Below are 19,481 nucleotides of genomic sequence, written 5' to 3' on the forward strand. Positions count from 1 at the left end.
ACGCTTACAAAACGGGTCCGTCAGCAGTCAACACTCATGACAGTATGACAATCCCAATAACAGAAGATTGTCTTGTGACGGCTAATCGACTAACCACGCGAGTACACAAACAACTGTTCACTTTGCTGCAAGATGACGTGTGCCACACGGCTGTGTAACATTTGACGCTGGCCCGAGTACCGGCTCCGCTTGCAGCATCGTGCGTTGTCAGACAAGCGTTCAGTCGCGTAACCGCTACCATAGAACCCGCGTAGAGAGATCTAGTACCATCCGTAACAGATTGAACCAACATCATCTAGTGTCACGTTCACGTTGTCATGTTGTTTCGTACGTATGAGAAGTTGTCGAGAGCACATACTTAGACAGTGAGCTTGGTTGAACGTAGGTTAGTTTGAGGTCGTTCGGAGCCGAGACGTGGGTTAACCTGTTCGTCAGTTCCTCTATTCCCATACTACTACAGCTGCACTCAGTTTAAACAGTATCTCTTTCACTATGCATGCTGCTTCTATAATTTAGGATTTATTTAGATACGAAACTGATGGCTATTTATATAAACCTACCTTTATTTTTTTTATTGCACGAAATTTCCATTGGTTTCGTTATCAAACCCCGCATCCTTGTTTTAACTTCAGTAACAATCTAATTTTCAATTACTTTCCCTTTTCTTGAACATTTTAACTTCCACTTATTAATAACTAATAAATTGGTCCACCCATCTAAGTTTCCTTTCTTATTTCACCTGCATATCTCAGGATGAAGTTATTTATGAAATTAATGCATTTTAATTTGAATGACATTGCAACGAGTAATAATATTATTATTGAACAATTATGAATGATTAATTATTATCTTAAATACCTTTACCGCACTTTACTTTCGCCTATTTTATCTTTCGGATTATTTTAATTGCATTTATCTTATTATATATGATCATGAGGCAGTATTTAAAGAATGATTAATACCAATTTGAAATGTATCAAAACATGCACTAAATAACACGATGTTAATGAAGTACTTGTTTAATTTAGAGTAATTAACAAAACCGTTGGTGGTAGCGTCCCAACGGCGATAACACTGCTTAACCACTTAGGCTTTTTATTGTTAATATTTATCAATACATCACCAAACTGAGACCATTTGTAGTCGAAATAAAACTAATATTACGGTTGTTATAAAATTATAAGTAATTGTTACTCACGTATAATCAGTGTTTGTTGTTGTTAATCCGTACTTATAACTTTATTGTATAAATGGAAAATTGTATTATATTGTGCATAATAAATAGCTGAAGTCACATTAACGTCACTGTGGAGCACTGCTTCTATGGGCTACAGGCACAGTGTACAGAGTGCAGCGCAGTCCGTAACATTAGAGTTATTTCGCTGTGGCAGCGGTGGTGGGGTTGCAGTGTTACCGTCGCTTACGCATCACAGGTCATCAGGACTCGGTCGCGGCGTGTGCGCATAGCATTTTCTTTTTCTTTCATTTTTCCATCGAACCCGCGACGCGCAGTATTCTGGGCATGTATCTATTCGGTGGTAAGTTTTGCAAGTACGTTGAAGACAACGGCAGCGAACGAGATTGCACCTGTCCCGAAATCATCTCGCATCATCCCAAGTGCGAATGCGACAGGAAACATTTTAATAACATCCTGTGGGCCACGGTCACCGTGTTCCAGGTAAGTGTTGGCAGGTTAGAACCTATAGGAATTATAGTCGGTTTATTTGCGATCCCGTTTGATATGTTCTTAGAGGATAGAAGCCGCGTGTTTCTCGTAACGACCAAATTGAACTGATTGGAACTGTAGCATACTCTGACCGATTTGACCCATGTGTTCAACTCGTCAAAACATGCGATTCAAAATTATATGGACAATGATTTGTGTATTACGAAACTTGGCACAAGCGAGAGATTCGCCGTATTATATTTGTTTACTAGTTATGTTTAAGTATGCATCATACTAAGAGCGCTCAGTAGTTAGTTGCATCTTGCTTCGTAGTGAATAGTGTTAGTACGAAGTGCTGGACCCTTACGCTTGTGTACTCAAACCGCCGTCTGTGTATGTTACCTTCCATGTATTAGTATACACTAACAATACAACATAACACAACTAACACGAACACGCTGAATACTAACATGTGTTTTTTATGTTTTATATTATTTTTTATGATTTAACATTGAAGTAACTTACAAACACCAAAAGGCACGACTTATATACAATATGACAGCACACCTTGCTTATTTTGATTTATTAAAGAGAATTAAATATTTGGAACATATTTTGATGTGGTAGAGCGGTTTGCACGCTCCGGCTGTCTCCTCACTTTGATGTAACGTTTCAGGTTTTGACCCAGGAAGATTGGAATGTTGTGTTGTTTAACGGTATGGAAAAGACGAGTCATTGGGCCGCGTTATATTTCGTTGCCCTTATGACTTTTGGTAATTACGTACTGTTTAACTTACTGGTTGCTATACTTGTTGAAGGATTTAGTTCTGAGGTAAGTTTGATTTGCTCATACCTCTAGGAGCCCGTACCTGCAAAATTCATGAACAAATTCTCATGTGTTATTCAAATGTTTTAGCGAAATGAGAGGAGAGAACGTGAGCAACGCGAATTGGCGAAGTCGAAATTGTCAAGCGAATGTTTCTCTGACAATAACGAAATGCAATACGACGAGTCGAATTCGGGATCTCATTCGAGTGATAGCTTCTCGCAGGTACGATTCGTAACTGTCACTCGGGCTCTCTTAAACCGAAACATGTGAGCCTCAATATTGAAATCGAATGTATACGCCTATTTTATATGCTCGGAATAAATGATTTACCCTTATATCATTTCGAAAAAGGATTTGTAATAATTATTAATAAGAATTTATATATTTTTTTTTAATTTTTATCGTTTACCGCAGTTGCCCTGTCCTTCGTAGAAATTAATAAGCAATATTATGTAAATTATGTCCAATATTTTTGAATAATTAAAAGTTATTCCCGAACAGAATGAAATAAAAAATTATTGGCGGTCAGCGGACGACGTTAGGAAAGCTAAAGACGATGTGAATGGACATAAAGATAAATCGGGGAAGACGCGACGCAAAACAAAATCCTCTCACCACCCAACACTTTGCAAAGACTGCGCTCAATCCAACAAATGCAACCTACAAAAAGTAAGTGAATATCTAACTATGTAAATATTAGACCTTTTTTAAAATTAGGATTCCATTCGCTTAAGCAGTAGTTAGCTATTTTCAATAATTTTACTTTGGACTGTCCAAGAAATAGGAGCCAGATCAATCATATTTAACGGAGCGCTAAAATAACAAATATAGTGACCTCAATAAGTACAACAAACGGACAACAATACATATTCTTATTAAACAAAATGCTGTCCACTATAAAACCTTTAATATTGTTTGTGACGCAAACGAGAATGCAAAATAATTTGTAATGAAAAATTGGGTGGAATTTAATTAATACACCCAGTTTCATATCTCAAAGCAATTGAAAACAAGCTGCATAGAACACGCCGTCGTTGTATAATTAACATTTTCCATCTGCCGTTCTTTGTGTCACAACCATGTTTATTTATCCATGTCTTTTGCTTATTATACGAGATATCACATTAATGAGAAGCTTTGACTATTCATTCCTCACTTGGTGGATTATGTAATGCGGCAAGATAGTTTATTATATGGACATGAATTAAAAGGATTAATCTTGAAAATATAAGCTTTAAAACCCTTTAAATAAAATTTACATCTTACCACCATTTATCCTTGGTGATGAAACCAAACCCAATGTAAATTTTTGTCTTATAGCACAGGTGAAAACCGCCAAACACTTTCTACCGAATCGTCTTTCGCGTTTATACTACATATTCAGCTGATATTCAAATCCATGTAGCGATTGAGCCATATACCCTGACAAATCTCAATGTCATGCAGAGCTTCGCAATTTTTCTGGGTATTGTACTGTTTACGTCCAACTGCTTACTATCGGATCACTGCCGAGTGACAGGCTCGTCTCAAAGTTTTATTATAGAAAAGTATTTTTCGTTGTGGATTTTGTTACCGTCTTTTTAAAAAGAATTATAATTTCTTAGGAATCAAAAATGTTGGCAAGCAGTGCTGGATTACCAGACGCGACAGCTGTACCCATGATTACTCACACAGCGGCCACACCTCAAGACTCTCCATCAACCACCTTGGAACCTGGAGCGTCGTTCAGAGATTTCAATATGGCTTTAACCTTGGAGCGATCGTCTATGCTATCCAGTTTAGATTCTATTGACAGGACATCAGTAAGTATCTAATACATTTTAAAATTATTGAAAACGCTAACAATTTATTCAGAACATTTACTTGATTACATTGTTTAACATTTTAAATCTATAAATGCATTGGTTATGATATTCATTGGATTTGATAAAAGGATTACATGAGTAATATTCAATTTCAACTTATTATATTATAATATTTACTTGTTTATAAACCGCAATAGTTTTAAGGCGAAACATGATTCTAAAACTATATTATCTATAATATGAGAGTCATTTTGGCATTAAAGATTGTAATCATATAGCTATATAATCCAAAAATATACAGACCAACGGCCTAACCTATATAAAACCTAAGTAAATCTTTTTATTCCAGTGCGCAAGTATTCCAGGATTACTAAAACCACCAAACAGTTACACGCTAACACTGCACTCAGTGCAGGCTCAGTTAGGTGCTGAGAAGGCTCGCCTCCCACCTATCTCTTTAGCGCCCCCTCCTCTGACCCTCGCACCTCCTCCAGTGAGGTCCACGTCACCGTTATCGACGACACCAAGTACTCCAAAGTCAACGCCATCACCGCTTCTACCGGAAAAGAACCTACAAGTCACAATAGTTAAGGACGAAAATTGTTTGAATACGAATGACAAAGCAAGTCTGTTAAGTTCCCAGAAGTAAGTCATAGTTAATTTTAATGTAGTTACTATAATGTATGCTATAAATTATTTTATATTTTATGTTTAATGAATATAAACAGATAAATTTATGTCATTTGCCTAAGAAAAGTATGCAAAGTAACAAATCTTACAGAAACATAAGTGTGGTAAGCAGTATTGTTAACGGAGACGATAAATGCAGAGTACAAAGAGGGTACAGCTGGCGTCTATCCAGGCCTAGCTTACGGAGGAAACCTAAGCAAAGGACTGGTTCTGATTCTGATGCAGTAGTACTGAACAATGGACGCGACCACGCCGTGTGTAACGGTAAGAGAAATATAACATCCTGACACAATCTCAAAGGCAAAGATGCAATAATTTACTAAGTTAATAATTTAGTTCTGTGCTCAGTATTTTCAGATTTATGTCGATCATGCACTTATATTTTTATCATGTTACAACTCTAGGGTCTTGTATCTCTTATTTCAGATAACTCTTGTTCAGAATAGATTAGTCTCATGAAGTTATGTACAAGTATTTTTTTTTTATTTTAATAAATAGGGAGTAAAAATCCATCCGAAACAAACCTCTTACAAACATCAATATTTGTGGTAATTGAGTAAAATTTTACAAGAATTTTTAATTATAGGATCAGGTCTTCGCAAAAACGAGCTGCTTCTATCATCATCAATGGTCATTAAGAATGACACGCAATCCGAATTACCTAATAACCGATCTAGGGCACAATTGCCTGCTCCGAGAGTCTTAGCTGCTCCTGCAAGGAGAGTGTCGGCCCATAATGCTCCTCTATTACCTGATGTAAGTATTAAGTCATATTATATTGTTTAAAAGTTAGTATTATAAAAGTTGTTTGCTATTTGTGTATTGATTTGGGGCTTTAGTTTGCTTTAATACTTAATTACTGCTTTTGATGTGTTATTTCGTATCATATTCTTTCGCTATTATTGTCTCATAGTCTTGAGTATTAAGTGTTTTAGCGAACAACAGATCAGTTTCAGACAATTTTTGATATACAAATCTAATTTCAACAAAGCCATTTACTTAGTTAACGAGCTCTATTAGATAGAGTAAACTACTATTAAGAACTTTATAAATTGGCCACTATTAGTTTTTCGATATTTTATATTCAAATCGATTAGTAACTTCAATCTTATAAACCATTTTGCCTGCAGCTCGGCCACCGTGAAAAAATTTTCCCGGGATAAAAAGTGGCTTATACCACTCAGGAGTATTAAATCTTCCTATTACTAAAAACATAAAATCAGTTTAGTAGTTCCTGAGATTAGCGTCTTAAAACAAACAATGTCTACAGCTTTATATAATCGTTTTGGATAAAGCATTCTGATATAGATAATAAAAAACTATTTACGTACGGATTAACATAGACGCAGATGTGGGTACAAGTGAGGTTGTGTAATGGACAGTGGGTATGGTGAAGCAGCCGACGTCGAAGCAGTCGGAGTTCACGATGTCGTCGAAGGACTTTCATTAGTTTTTTGACATTCCAAATTCAATTCGAATACTATCATCTTTATAAACCAAAAGCATTCCAATATCTAAATACTCGTCACTGATCACAAGCAGGTGTCGTGGAAGGCACCGGAGGCTGGCTTCTCATCAGATTCCACCGTGCGACTCGACACAGTCAAACCGCCTCCCCACAGGCTGTCACTCACCAATGACTACTTGACAGGTAACAGTTTATTTGGATTTATTATTGGATTTTGGTTTGTAGGGACATATTTTTTGCTTTCGAATTCAGTATATGGATGAGGTAAATCAAAAATCGAGTTGTTATAATAGAAGTGAATTACGACTATTTCAAATTGAGCGAAAGGAATGTGGACTATATTTTTTTATTTATTTAGTAAAAAATAAAATAATATAAAATAATATAGTTATACTCTCATATTGTTTAACGATATAAAATAATTTTTAAAAGAAAGTAGTACAATAATTAAAGACGTAGAAGAATTCATCATAAAAATTCAATTTTTATATTAATTTGATATATCTAAAAGGTTTATTGCTTTAAGATAAATTTTGATTAATCAAAACAAATATTACATTACTATTTCTCCTCGGTGAAATGACTACCTCGGTGGTGTAGTTGTATTGCGTATGCGTCACGACACGGTTCGAAGGTCCCGGGTAGGGCAATATTATATTGGGGTTTCTGCTAAGTCTCTGCCCGGAGTCTGGAATTTGTGTCTAATACAGCAATAGAATCGCCCCCTATCACATCATAGGACGGAACACACCTGACGAGAAGTAAATCCCCTGGTTGCACTTTTGCCTATCTCTTCGGATAATAATTTCTTAGGTTTACGCGAATGTTACACATCAAATAAAACTAGTTATCTAATTTTATCGCGGTTTTTACATAATATTCTCCTGACGTTTCGAAGACCACCAGCCTTCATAGACGCGGACTTGAACCGTCAAGGTTAAACGCGTCATGTGTATTTACTATGATTTTTGAAACAGTCACAACAGTATCAGAAGTGAAAGCGAGCAACCTGTCGCCCACACAACTGTCGCACCCGACGCCGTCGCCGCGACCCACTCGGAACGAAGTCGCGACGCTGCCCACCAGGCCGAACAACCAACCGCTGCCTTTGATCAAACAGATCAATGAGGAAGTAAGTTGGAGAATTAATAGTATATTTTTAATGTTCTTTTTTTTATACAGGCATGGCATAATGATCTGATTGCACCTGATGGTAAGTAAAGTGGGGTCGAATAGAATATCGACTGACGAGAGATGATTACCCCTCGGCAGTCGACACAATTATGCCGGCCTGTTGAAGACGGATATATACAAGCTGATCACGGAATGCGAAACAGTTACATGAGCCACTATGGCGGGTTTTAACTCCTTGTGACACGCACCCAAACGGTGATGTTCGATTTTAATCAATGGTTGTAATAAAAACAATGTTGCAATAGCTTTGTTTCGAGCAGTGAGACTTCAAGATATTGGATTTAATCCTAGATCAAGTTCTTCTTTCCTAGGATGGAGAGTAATACAGCTAGTAAAATTCGCTGATATCATAAATGCTTTTGACAAGTCATGGGACTCATGAGACCCTTATGATAACTTTTGGGTTAAAAGTTATGAAGCAAGGGTTGTTCTATTAATAGTACGAAGGGCCTTGAATCTACTAATCTATGTGATCGCAAAATCGATGGATGTAGATACAAAAAGTAAATCAATATAAAATTATGTTAAACCCATAAACCTTCAAGAGGAGTATTATAGTGTAAAGACGAAGATAATAATCTAATATAAAATCCAAGTTATACGCGTTGCTCGTGAACATAAAAGAGATGAGGTACAAAGAAGAAATGACTAACGTCTTGAAGAAAATTGAATTCGCTTGTATAAAGCAGCAAACATTTTACATGTGACATGCTAGACTTTCTAGCGATAACATGAAATATTGAATTATTATTTTGATGCATAGGACGCATTTTATTATTCCTAACTGACAACTAATCATATGATTTTTTTTTTTATTTTATCCACAAAACGTACTGAAGGAAACTATTAAACTGAAGCAGGTTTTAACTTCTTTATTAATGCAACATATACATTATTGGTCGCCTAGTGATCAAAATCTAAGCGTTGAATTCAATATATTTGCAATACATATATTACATACATGTTGTATTTGGGCACTTTCTATATGTACTTATACTTGTCAAACCTCACACTCCTCCATGCGCGCAATGTACTTCAGAAGGAGTACAGCTCTCTTCTCGTATTATAGATAACACCATCATAAGATATAAAACATATAGAGAATAATTTATTTTAGGTGGCAATAAACAACAACGTGTGCATATTATCATCAAGATTCGACAGACGGACGTTCCGATTCAAAGATCTATTCCGCTTTATGGAGCCAACGGGATGCCTCAAGGAGAAAGAGCACTATTCGTTGTACATTTTCGCTCCGGACAACTAGTAAGGAAAAATTTTAATAAAATATTCTAATATGTAAAAGAAATAAGTCTTGGGTTATGAGATTTTGTAGAGCAAAAAGTCACCTCAAGCAGACGAGGCCTCGTTAAATTAATTCATGTTCTATGAAATTCTGTAGAAATTTCAACGAAAATCTCCGAATAACGGAGCAGCTTGGTCTAGAACTCGGTGACGTTAAATGTTAATTAGCTGAAACAAGAGTAGAAAATCAGTCATCTTAAAATTTACATATGTGTTTATCAAGTTTATACAAAGAAATAGCATTTTAAGAATACGTTCAATGTACACTAGATTTATTTTTCAACTGTTAAAAAGTCTATTCAAGTCTAATAATCAATATTGAAGTCTATTCTACACTGCACCAGTCAGTAATAAGGTTGGACAGTCAGGTGGGTCAAAATTAATACTTATTATAAAGAACAAAGTCGCATAATTTGATATTTTTTAATTAAGTGTAACTGAGTACATATATATTCAGTTTTTGCGAGTGTCTAAAACTACAGCAATGCTGTAACTTGAAATTACTGAACTTATGCTCTAGCTTACGTTATGCCATCATCATTAGACGTCTATTCGTTTAACCTGATTATCGACTCACATTTTATAATTTTTCTTGTAGTAATAATTAGTAATATGTTTTCTCTTTTGATCACAATAACAGCATAAGAAGATTCTGCACATGGGTGGTAACGAGGAGTTGGTTCGATAACATAGTGCTGCTATTCATTGCACTGAACTGCATCACGCTAGCCATGGAACGGCCCAACATCCCACCAGACTCTAAGGAAAGAGCATTCCTATCCACCGCTAATTACGTATTCACCGGTGTTTTTGCTATTGAAATGTTTATAAAGGTGAGATTTTAGGGCACATGGTAACTGCGGAATTCTAAAAACTACTTTCTGTCGTGACTACTACAGTCGCTTTTTGATTAATTCCTCCATTGAAATAACTTATTCATTGAATAGACTTTATTTTAGGTAGTCGCATCTGGAATGTTCTACGGGCAAGATGCATACTTTACTTCTGGATGGAATATCATGGACGGTTCATTAGTGATTATATCTATCATTGATTTACTGATGTCTTTGGTATCGGAATCAAGTCCTAGAATTTTCGGAATTCTCAGGGTAAGTCTTTTTCTAATTGATTCTATTCAATTCCAACGTGATTCGTAACACACTTTTTGACTGAGAAAAAATTTAAAAAATGTGTAGATTTATTTATTTAAATTCAAGTTTAAACCTTTTCATAGTCACTTCGACGGCGTTCATAAAAATATGCTTTGTATTATTTCATAAAACTTACCTTGCCTGTTGAATGCAAACAAATTTTGAACTGAAATATCTTATCAAATCATTGCATTTTACTTCGTTGAGCAGGTTTTTAGGCTGCTTCGTTCGCTGCGTCCTCTGAGGGTAATAAACAGGGCTCCAGGGTTGAAGCTGGTAGTTCAGACACTGCTCTCGTCTCTGAGGCCCATTGGAAACATCGTGCTTATTTGCTGCACGTTTTTTATCATATTCGGCATTTTGGGAGTGCAGGTTAGAATTGTTTGTCTTTAATATAAGTCTTACTTTTTATCATTATTGTTATCTAAATCAATGTGATTTGTAAATAACAGCTCAAAAAATTTCATATCAAGAGGTGTACTTAAGCAGAAAATATAATATATAATTATGTTTTATGTATGAAGTAATGGGTCAAATCTACATTGAACAACAAAAATAGCGAAATTTAGAAGATTTACTAATTTTACACACAAAATATAATTCACAAAGGAGTTATATATTGTGATATAAATCGTAAATCACGATGAAGATAGTCTAATACACATTGCATAGTTTCTTTCTATTATTCGTATTATCGAATATATAACTATCGAACATGTATATTCGATTGGACACATTATTATTATTCTACATATGCAGATGATTATTACATGTTAGCCTACAGAGACCAATCAAACGAAATTGAATTCCCAAGAGTCACATGAAATTCCACAATAATTTAATCATTTCCGTGACATGTCGTGTAAATGTCGTTTGTCCCAATAGTCATGTACCGGGAACCTATCCGTTTTATGACAATAATATATCTTTATGAGGTACTGTAGTTCGCAATTTACGCCTCGTATTTGGTTATATTTAGTTCATATTGGACGGTTCCTTATCATCTACAGCATTATATACTATTTACTCTAATTATACTTCTGTCGCTAACTTCACTTCGTCCAGTTTAAAGTTTTTTTTTTTAATTTCCTTAAGCATTTCATTTTTTGTCTTTAACATACCTAGATGATATTACCACTTCATTGACCCTAAGGCCAATAGATAATATAAATTGTTAAATATAATGAACAACAAAAATTCGAATTGTCTAGTAATCAATTTCTTTCAGCTTTTCAAAGGGGCGTTCTTTTACTGCGAAGGAGCTAACATAAAGAATGTAAAGAACAAATCAGACTGTCTCTCTATAGAGGGCAATGTATGGGTAAACAGAAAGTACAACTTCGACGACCTAGGTAAGGCGCTGATGTCTCTCTTCGTGCTCAGCTCTAGAGACGGCTGGGTCAACATTATGTATACTGGACTGGATGCAGTAGGTGTTGATCAACAGGTAATAATGGAAGAGTTTTGTAAAGTTAAAACCACAGTAGTCTATAATAATACAATCATTAGATAAATTTAGATGGATTTTTTTTAGGATTGGAAGGTATTTAATTACACATAATCAATGCGATTGCCGTTAACCGATTTATCCTAAAACTAACTCCACGATGCGTACAATTATGTCACAAAATATCCGCTTGAGATAATTGACATAACATAATGCTAAACATTTCAAACGAACCAATATAAAAATGATAATTCAATACACGTTGAATTAACTGATCAAATTCATTGACCTATAATAATATAATTGGCGCGACGATCGTAATTGTTCAATAATTTATTTGTTGGCAGCCAATCGTGAATTACTCAGAATGGAGGTTGCTCTACTTTATCGCTTTCATACTTCTGGTGGGATTTTTCGTGTTAAACATGTTTGTGGGAGTGGTTGTGGAGAACTTCCACCGATGTCGCGAGGAACAAGAGAAGGAAGAAAGAGTGAGGAGGGCCGCTAAGAGAGCACTACAAATGGAAAAAAAAAGACGAAGTAAGTATAGTATAAAAAGCGGCGATAGCCTAGTTGGGTGTGGAACGGACTGCCGAGACGAATGTCCGCAGGTTCAAATCCCAAGGGCACACACCTCTGACTTTTCTAAAAAAATCATGTGTGTATTCTTTGTGAATTTATCGTTCGCTTTAACGGTGAAGGAAAACATCGTGAGGAAACCTGCACATCCGAGAAGTTCTCTATAGGAATTTCGAAGGTGTGTGAAGTCTACCAATCCGCACTAGGCCAGCGTGGTGGACTAAGGCCTAATTCCTCTCAGTAATAGAGGAGGCCCGTGCTCAGCAGTGGGCAAAGTATATAATACAGGGCAGATATTATTATTATTATTAAGTATAGTGTCTTTCGCTGCTGATATTAGTGAGTAACTTACCGTAGATTAGGTGTAGTGAGATTAAATAAATACCAATAGTCTTAATCTATGTTGACAATCTGTTTCATTACTTACAACCATTATTAACTGAATGGATTTACACTCTTTAAATCACAGCATAGAAACGAGGTGATAATTCAGTAAAAAGCATTATCAGTCTGAGATAAACTAAAAAATACGGATGTGCATAAAGATTACGAATAATGTACCAGTATATACGTCTATAAAGCTCCCGGTCGTTACACCCTATTTGTAAAAATATTGCCTTCGAGTTTATGAGGGACATAAATTACTCTCATTCAGATAAACCAATCCGGCATGTAGGCTGCGATAATTTATCTTCCCCATCATGACCTTAATGAAACCGCCACGAATGAAAATTGTATTCATAAAACAGATGCTCAAGTTAACATCGTCTAGACAAAAACGATTTTAGTTATTGCTTCATAAAGTCCACATAAGCGTAATAAAGATATGCAAACATTTATTATCGTTGTTTTTATTCCAGAAATGCACCAGAGGCCATATTATTCAGATTATTCTCAAACACGACTCTTCGTGCATAACGTTGTGACGTCCAAGTATTTTGATTTGGCCATTGCAGGAGTTATAGGTCTGAACGTTGTGACAATGGCTATAGAATATTATAGAATGCCACCAGCGCTACAATACGCATTAAAGATTTTCAATTACTTCTTCACTGCTGTTTTCATACTGGAAGCAGCAATGAAACTTGTGGCGCTAGGATTCAAGATATACTTAAAAGACAAATGGAATCAGCTGGACGTAATAATAGTAATACTGTCGATAGTTGGAATTGTATTAGAAGAATTAGAAACGAATATAATTCCAATCAATCCCACGATTATGAGGGTTATGAGGGTATTGAGAATTGCAAGAGTTCTGAAGCTATTGAAAATGGCGAAGGGAATAAGGGCGCTGTTGGACACTGTGATGCAAGCTCTCCCGCAAGTTGGCAATCTGGGACTCTTATTTTTTCTGCTATTTTTCATATTTGCGGCGTTGGGTGTGGAATTGTTTGGAAGACTGGAATGCTCAGATGATATACCATGTCAAGGTAATTTATACTTGATAGAACTACATAGTCAAAGGACTATTAACCAGTTTATTAATTGCTTTTAATTTTATCATAAGTTTTAATAAAATTTATATCATTATAACATTCCAAAATCTCTTTTCATAGGACTGGGAGAACACGCTCACTTTGCTAATTTCGGAATGGCGTTCTTAACCCTATTCCGGGTTGCTACCGGAGACAACTGGAACGGAATCATGAAAGATACCCTACGAGAGGACTGCGACAGTTCCGTCGACTGCGTGCGCAATTGCTGCGTATCCACTATAATTGCACCAATATTCTTCGTTGTCTTCGTCCTAATGGCGCAGTTCGTGCTTGTCAACGTCGTTGTTGCGGTAAGTTATTTTACTACAAACAAGTATATTTTAAAGTTTCAGAATATTTACTATTTTGATATATTCAATAGGTACTAATGAAACACCTAGAAGAATCCCACAAACAAATGGAAGACGAAATCGACATGGATGTGGAACTAGAGCGTGAGTTAGAAAGAGAGGCCGACGACGAGGAAGACAGGGCTCTGTGTCGTGCGCTGGAACAATGCACGAGTCCGCCGCGGCCGCTGAACAAGGTACCCTCCCTCCCAGCTAACTTCACGTACAGCGAACCAAAGCAGCCCATTCCGTCTCCCGCACGCCGCCGGCGCACGCTGCACTCGCACCACGCTTTGTTACCGAGCGCACTACCTCCGAGGAGAGCGTCCTTATCACCTCACGCCTTCGGGCGGCGTCGACAGGACTCCACCTCCGACCCGCCGGCGGCTCTCTATGAAGAAGACGCGCGGTTCATCGACGCTGATGACGTCGATGAGCTGGAGCCCGGCAGCCCGCCCCGACGAGACTCGTTCGCGCAAAATCGGAGGCAGCGCGTCGACAAACGAAATTCACTACGAGGAGAAGAAGCTAGGCTCCTTCGACCAGCATTACTGGCCGTGCCGTCGACGAGACAGAGTTTAAGACTAAGCGGAACGAAGAGAAGACTGTCGACGGAATCTGCCGGCGCAAGTGATACGAGTCATCTGACACTGCGATCTCAAAATCAATTAACTCCCGAATCTTTAGATCTTCCCATTAGTGAGGAGGAGAAGATAAGGATAGTAATAGCAGAGAGGCGAAAGATGGACGCGACGAAACCGGACACGGATGACGCAGTAGAACTTTCGGAACGCGGCTCCTAGTCCAGGCGAAGCCGGCCGCAGCAACACCACGAAGTCTACATCTAAGCGATACTTAAAGTGTCGCCGGATGTTCCCTACTCTCACCTTGCTAAGATCCTCTCTGTCGTCTTCAAGGTCTTGTCTGCTCAAGGAACAGTGAAAGATTGAACTCGGTTGCACAATAATGCCGCAGTAACATTGTACTGTCTACTGTGTTCTTTGCATAATCTACGTTCTAGTGATGCATTCTTGTTTCAACCGATAATTGTGTGTGAACATTTTGAACTTTGAAGTGGAATGTTTTCTCGTTTAACCTCTATGCATCCAAACTCACCCCCTACAGTTGCGGCCGGTTCAACTACTTCATGAAGAGACTTTAATAAATTTAATCTAAGTTAAGGTGTATAAAATTATGTAGATAGGAGTTAGAACTAGTCAATTTGTTGTGGTGGGATGTTTTCTACGAGAGCTAAAGTTCACTTCGTAATTTTATTATTAGTATGGTGCTTGCTGTTATAGTATTGTATTATTGATAATTTATAATTGAATAGTTTACGCGTACTGTGAGAATTTCCAAAACCTCAACGAAGAATTGGTTTTTAGCCGTTAAGTAATGTTCTAGTTTATGTTTGTTGTGCATTTGTGCTCTTGTTTAAAGTCGTGTGTCAATTTAAATGTTAGGTTTTATTTATAAACTAAGGACGGGTTTCGGATCATTGAATTTTAGTACTATGTATACAGTTTGTAATCCAACGACATGTGCATTGTGCAAAGCCTAGAGTATTATGTTTCAATGTGTGTGCTTAGTTACTATTGATTCAGATGGAATTAGTCAACGACTACCGTAGCCTCGTAGCGATTTGTTATTAGCTAGATTTTTGTCAATCTAATGATTATCTACAACGGAACCAATCGTTCGTGAATTGAGAATTGTTCTCTTTAAAGATGGAATATAATATTTTCTAATAAATAAATCCTATTTTCTTACAGATTCATAAAGTATGTTAGACGTGTAAAAGGCAATACGCACATAAGGATTAGATACAGTAGACTTATGTAGACGTGTGACTTACATCGCATAACCGAAACAGTTACTAGACATTACGTCTCTATAGTGATTTGAACATATTTTAGAATATTAATATCTTATTTATACAAGTCGCAATCTGTCACTAGCCGTGCCAAATCTACAAAATCCTTTAACTTAAGTGAACGTTTTATAAGCATATTTAAACTAATGAGTTTGTCTAGTCGCTTATCTTTTTAAAGTTTCCTGCTTCCTTTGTTCAGAGAGATCAGTAATCATGGTGAACTCAAAGTTCAACCCAAAAAGCAACCAAGATTACAGTATTGTTTAAACGTAACTGCTAGATTAATCCAAAACGTGACCCTGAAATTCCAGTTGCGGTGATGGATCAAACCTAGTTAGGGAAGTCAGCAATAAATTTTATACTTCGACTGTGCCTTTCCTATTTCTAACGTGTTAGCTTGTCGAATTGAATGTGGTTAGACTCTGAAATTAAATGTATACTGTAGGAGTTGAAGGGTAGACACATAAATTATTCTTGTTAAAGATTTATTAAGTTTTTGTTGTATATGGTCATGTGTAAAGTTTTGTAACGTAAGACAGTCTCTCCTGCAGAACAGTATAAACTTAATCATTCCGAAAACAAATGTACATGTATTGTTTTATATCCAATGAACACTGCTTTATGAACTTTACGATATTTTATTGCTTTGGTGTTTCTCTTACATTTATTTACGTACATTATTGTTAAGAAATTTGTGTCTTTCTGGGTTTATCTTTTTGTATTGAAGCTTTTTCCTTCCATTAGATGCTATCTTTTGATTAAAATGTCTTCCAACTTTACTTAATCTACCATTAACTTAAAATACTATGGATTGAAGATTTAATCAGTAGTAACAATAGATGCCTTGTGTAATAGACAGTGGTCAGTTGTATTTGTGTTTCGATTGTTTCAAGTGAATTTAGTAAACTTAAGTATACCTAGTGTTTTCGTGATAAAAGAGTAAACTTCGTGATAATGATGAATAATTGTTTTGTCGGTACTGATTGTATGATATTTTTTAAGGGGTATGAACAATGTTCATAGTGAGTACACCTGTTATCTTAGCTGGTGATCTGTCAAGTTACGAAAGTTACGACGATGTTAGGTTGAAAAAATAAATCTAAATATTAATCTGTGTTTCAATTCAACAAACGTATTCCTGTTTCCATAATAACAACTTTGGGTGCAGCTAATTTAGAAACGATTAGAATTGCAATCTCTCTGCGGATTACAGATACGCGAAGGAGATCTATCGGACATACTAACAAAGGAATCGAGTTCCGTTATAGGATTTTTAATATCTTTCCAAATGAGTTTTTAAAGTGAGTCTAATATCTGGAACACATTTTTCTCGCGAAGTCTTTTAAGTTTAAACAAAGAACCATTTAATGAGATTGTAATTTTCAGATTTCCGTAAGTTCTTATTTGTTTCCAAATTAATTAAAATAGCTTTAAATTATAATATAATTAGAAATTCTTGCAATAGATCCTTAAGTCATTAATAATTATACACAGAAGTCCCTTTTCTATCCATTCTCAGAGGAACTTCCACGAACCTTGCTAAAGCATTTATTTTACCAAAATATGGAATCACCCGCCGTGTAATGATATTTCGTATTCCACAAACACTACCCGTTTGTTCTCGTATATTTTGTTAACACGGGTACAAAGGAGCAACAGGCGGCCAGAATTAAGTTTAACAACAATCTTTGCAAGTCTTATCTTGTTAGTGAGCGCTTACAAACTCATTTGCATAATTCCTTAGAACGAATTTTAATGGGTTCTTCATCGTGTTGAACAACATGATGTCCTCTTGGAGGAAATGTATCGTCAAACATCAATCAACGTAGATTGCATTAATTATACAGAAAAACATATATAAATTATGTAATTCGTAAGGTAATTATCATTAAGACTGCTTTATCTACAAGTATTTTCTTCTATTAAAGCAGCATCCATTGGCTGTGAACCGTCATAATATTCTAGGTTCTAGGTTGGATAACTTTTATGTGGATTTTTGGATTCTCGAAAATACACTTGAGTTATTCAAGGTTAGAATTTATGCTCGATATAATAATAAGCTCGCTTTTATAACCTCATGTGTATAACCTCTTTATTTAGGTGTACTATTTATACTTCAAGTATAGTTATACTGTACCGGCAAGTACGGCCTTGGACGTTCACCTGCAAGATGGACAGATGGCTTGATAAACATCGCAGGAACACGCTGGATGCAAGGCGCGTTCTTCAGGTACGTATGGATCTTTGGGAGAGGCCTATTTTCAGCAGTGGACTTTATGTGGCTGATGATAATGATCAGTTATACCTCTTCACAGAGAAAATTATATTGATGCATCGCATTCCATGAATTAAACTTGAATAATATTTAACAACTTACAGCAACTGTAAAGTTATAAATAACAACAAAAACAGTTGGTAAAAAGAGACATTCTAGAAAACGGTTGAAATTAAATCTTCAAAGTCGTTAGCCGACTCGGGACTCTCGAATAACCTTGTAACTTAAAATACGAATGTAACTTTCTGCCCGCGACATTGCTGGATCTTGTTTTTATAGCTAATTAGCTTTTGCACGCGACTCCATCCGCGTGACGGACCTTTTCTGGAATTAGAGTTTCACTGTGTACTTTTCTCAGATAAAAAGTAACGTAAATGTTAATTTAAGTGAACTCATCGAAACCATTAAACGGTGTAACGATTAAACCATCCGTGGGCACTGAACCGTCATAATATTCTAGATTTTAGTTTGGGTATATTTTATGTGGATTATTAGGTTTTCAAAAACACACCTGAGTTATTCAAGGTTTTAAATTATGCTCGATATGGTAATAAGCTCGCTAAACGTTTTTGCTTATAATTATTAGTCGAATTATAATTATCAATAGAATAAGATTTTGTCCGCGGCTTAGCTTGCGTGAAAATTGTTTCTCCTATTTGGAGTCGCAAAGTTAAAATATAATTCCATCCAAATCCAATTAGCAGCCTTTACGTATACTCCAAACAAACATCTAAACATACAAACAAAAAAATATATATTATTAGTAGGATGTAGTTGAGAACTTCGCCGCTCCCGCCCGGCCGGAGCCGGCTTGACCCACATACAAACTTATTTTACATAACTTTTTTTACGTTCCTCTTTATCGTTAAATTCGTTTCAATTATTCAATGTAACAATGCAGTGTCTGTTATAATACTAGTTAACATTCTAACTTTCTCAATTAATACCAAATGTTGTTCACTTCGTTGTTGCTTTTTCCACATTTTTACGTTGGATAATACGAAATAAATTTTACAAATTTCTTTATATTTTTCCTCAGAAACATAAAATTGCTAGTAATTTCGTTTCAATGTAAATAAAATCTTGATAAATACATTAATATGTGATTTCATTTTCGCTATATTGTAAAAAGCAATCCGTGTCCGATTTTTTTTAAATATTCCACAATCCACAGCAGCATACAAATCGCTGTCGATTAAAATACACCGCACTCAGTCCCACAAACCGATGGACTATGCATTCGCGCAAAAACCCACGAGCCATTTACGAACAAAAACCGGTAAAAACGCCGCGGCAAACTACAAACAAACTGTCGAACTAAACTGAAATTGCGAAGTTTTCACGATGAAAAATGCGCTTTTTATGCATTACAAT

General features: G+C 36.1%; 1 protein-coding gene across 3 annotated transcripts in view; it reads left to right on the plus strand.

Moving 5' to 3' along the window:
* LOC115443587 (voltage-dependent T-type calcium channel subunit alpha-1G) overlaps positions 1 to 16,942 on the plus strand; it is a 32,513-nt gene extending 15,571 nt beyond the window's left edge. The window contains exons 15-33 of one of the 3 annotated variants that reach the window (XM_037437861.1): positions 1,513 to 1,678; positions 2,343 to 2,498; positions 2,583 to 2,717; positions 2,997 to 3,164; positions 4,100 to 4,297; positions 4,650 to 4,945; positions 5,082 to 5,254; positions 5,577 to 5,746; positions 6,533 to 6,641; positions 7,436 to 7,590; positions 8,770 to 8,918; positions 9,598 to 9,790; positions 9,917 to 10,066; positions 10,319 to 10,480; positions 11,337 to 11,555; positions 11,903 to 12,095; positions 12,995 to 13,564; positions 13,691 to 13,920; positions 13,992 to 16,942. In XM_037437861.1, the coding sequence (XP_037293758.1) occupies positions 1,513 to 1,678; positions 2,343 to 2,498; positions 2,583 to 2,717; positions 2,997 to 3,164; positions 4,100 to 4,297; positions 4,650 to 4,945; positions 5,082 to 5,254; positions 5,577 to 5,746; positions 6,533 to 6,641; positions 7,436 to 7,590; positions 8,770 to 8,918; positions 9,598 to 9,790; positions 9,917 to 10,066; positions 10,319 to 10,480; positions 11,337 to 11,555; positions 11,903 to 12,095; positions 12,995 to 13,564; positions 13,691 to 13,920; positions 13,992 to 14,762 (4,363 nt within the window). In that variant the 3' untranslated portion in view covers positions 14,763 to 16,942. The remainder of the gene's footprint in view (positions 1 to 1,512; positions 1,679 to 2,342; positions 2,499 to 2,582; positions 2,718 to 2,996; positions 3,165 to 4,099; positions 4,298 to 4,649; positions 4,946 to 5,081; positions 5,255 to 5,576; positions 5,747 to 6,532; positions 6,642 to 7,435; positions 7,591 to 8,769; positions 8,919 to 9,597; positions 9,791 to 9,916; positions 10,067 to 10,318; positions 10,481 to 11,336; positions 11,556 to 11,902; positions 12,096 to 12,994; positions 13,565 to 13,690; positions 13,921 to 13,991) is intronic. The other 2 variants (XM_037437863.1, XM_037437862.1) reach the window with 2 other exon arrangements.
* The last annotated feature ends 2,539 nt before the right edge of the window (positions 16,943 to 19,481 follow it).

This window comes from Manduca sexta, chromosome 12, assembly GCF_014839805.1.
Source record: "Manduca sexta isolate Smith_Timp_Sample1 chromosome 12, JHU_Msex_v1.0, whole genome shotgun sequence".
Taxonomy (NCBI): domain Eukaryota; kingdom Metazoa; phylum Arthropoda; class Insecta; order Lepidoptera; family Sphingidae; genus Manduca; species Manduca sexta.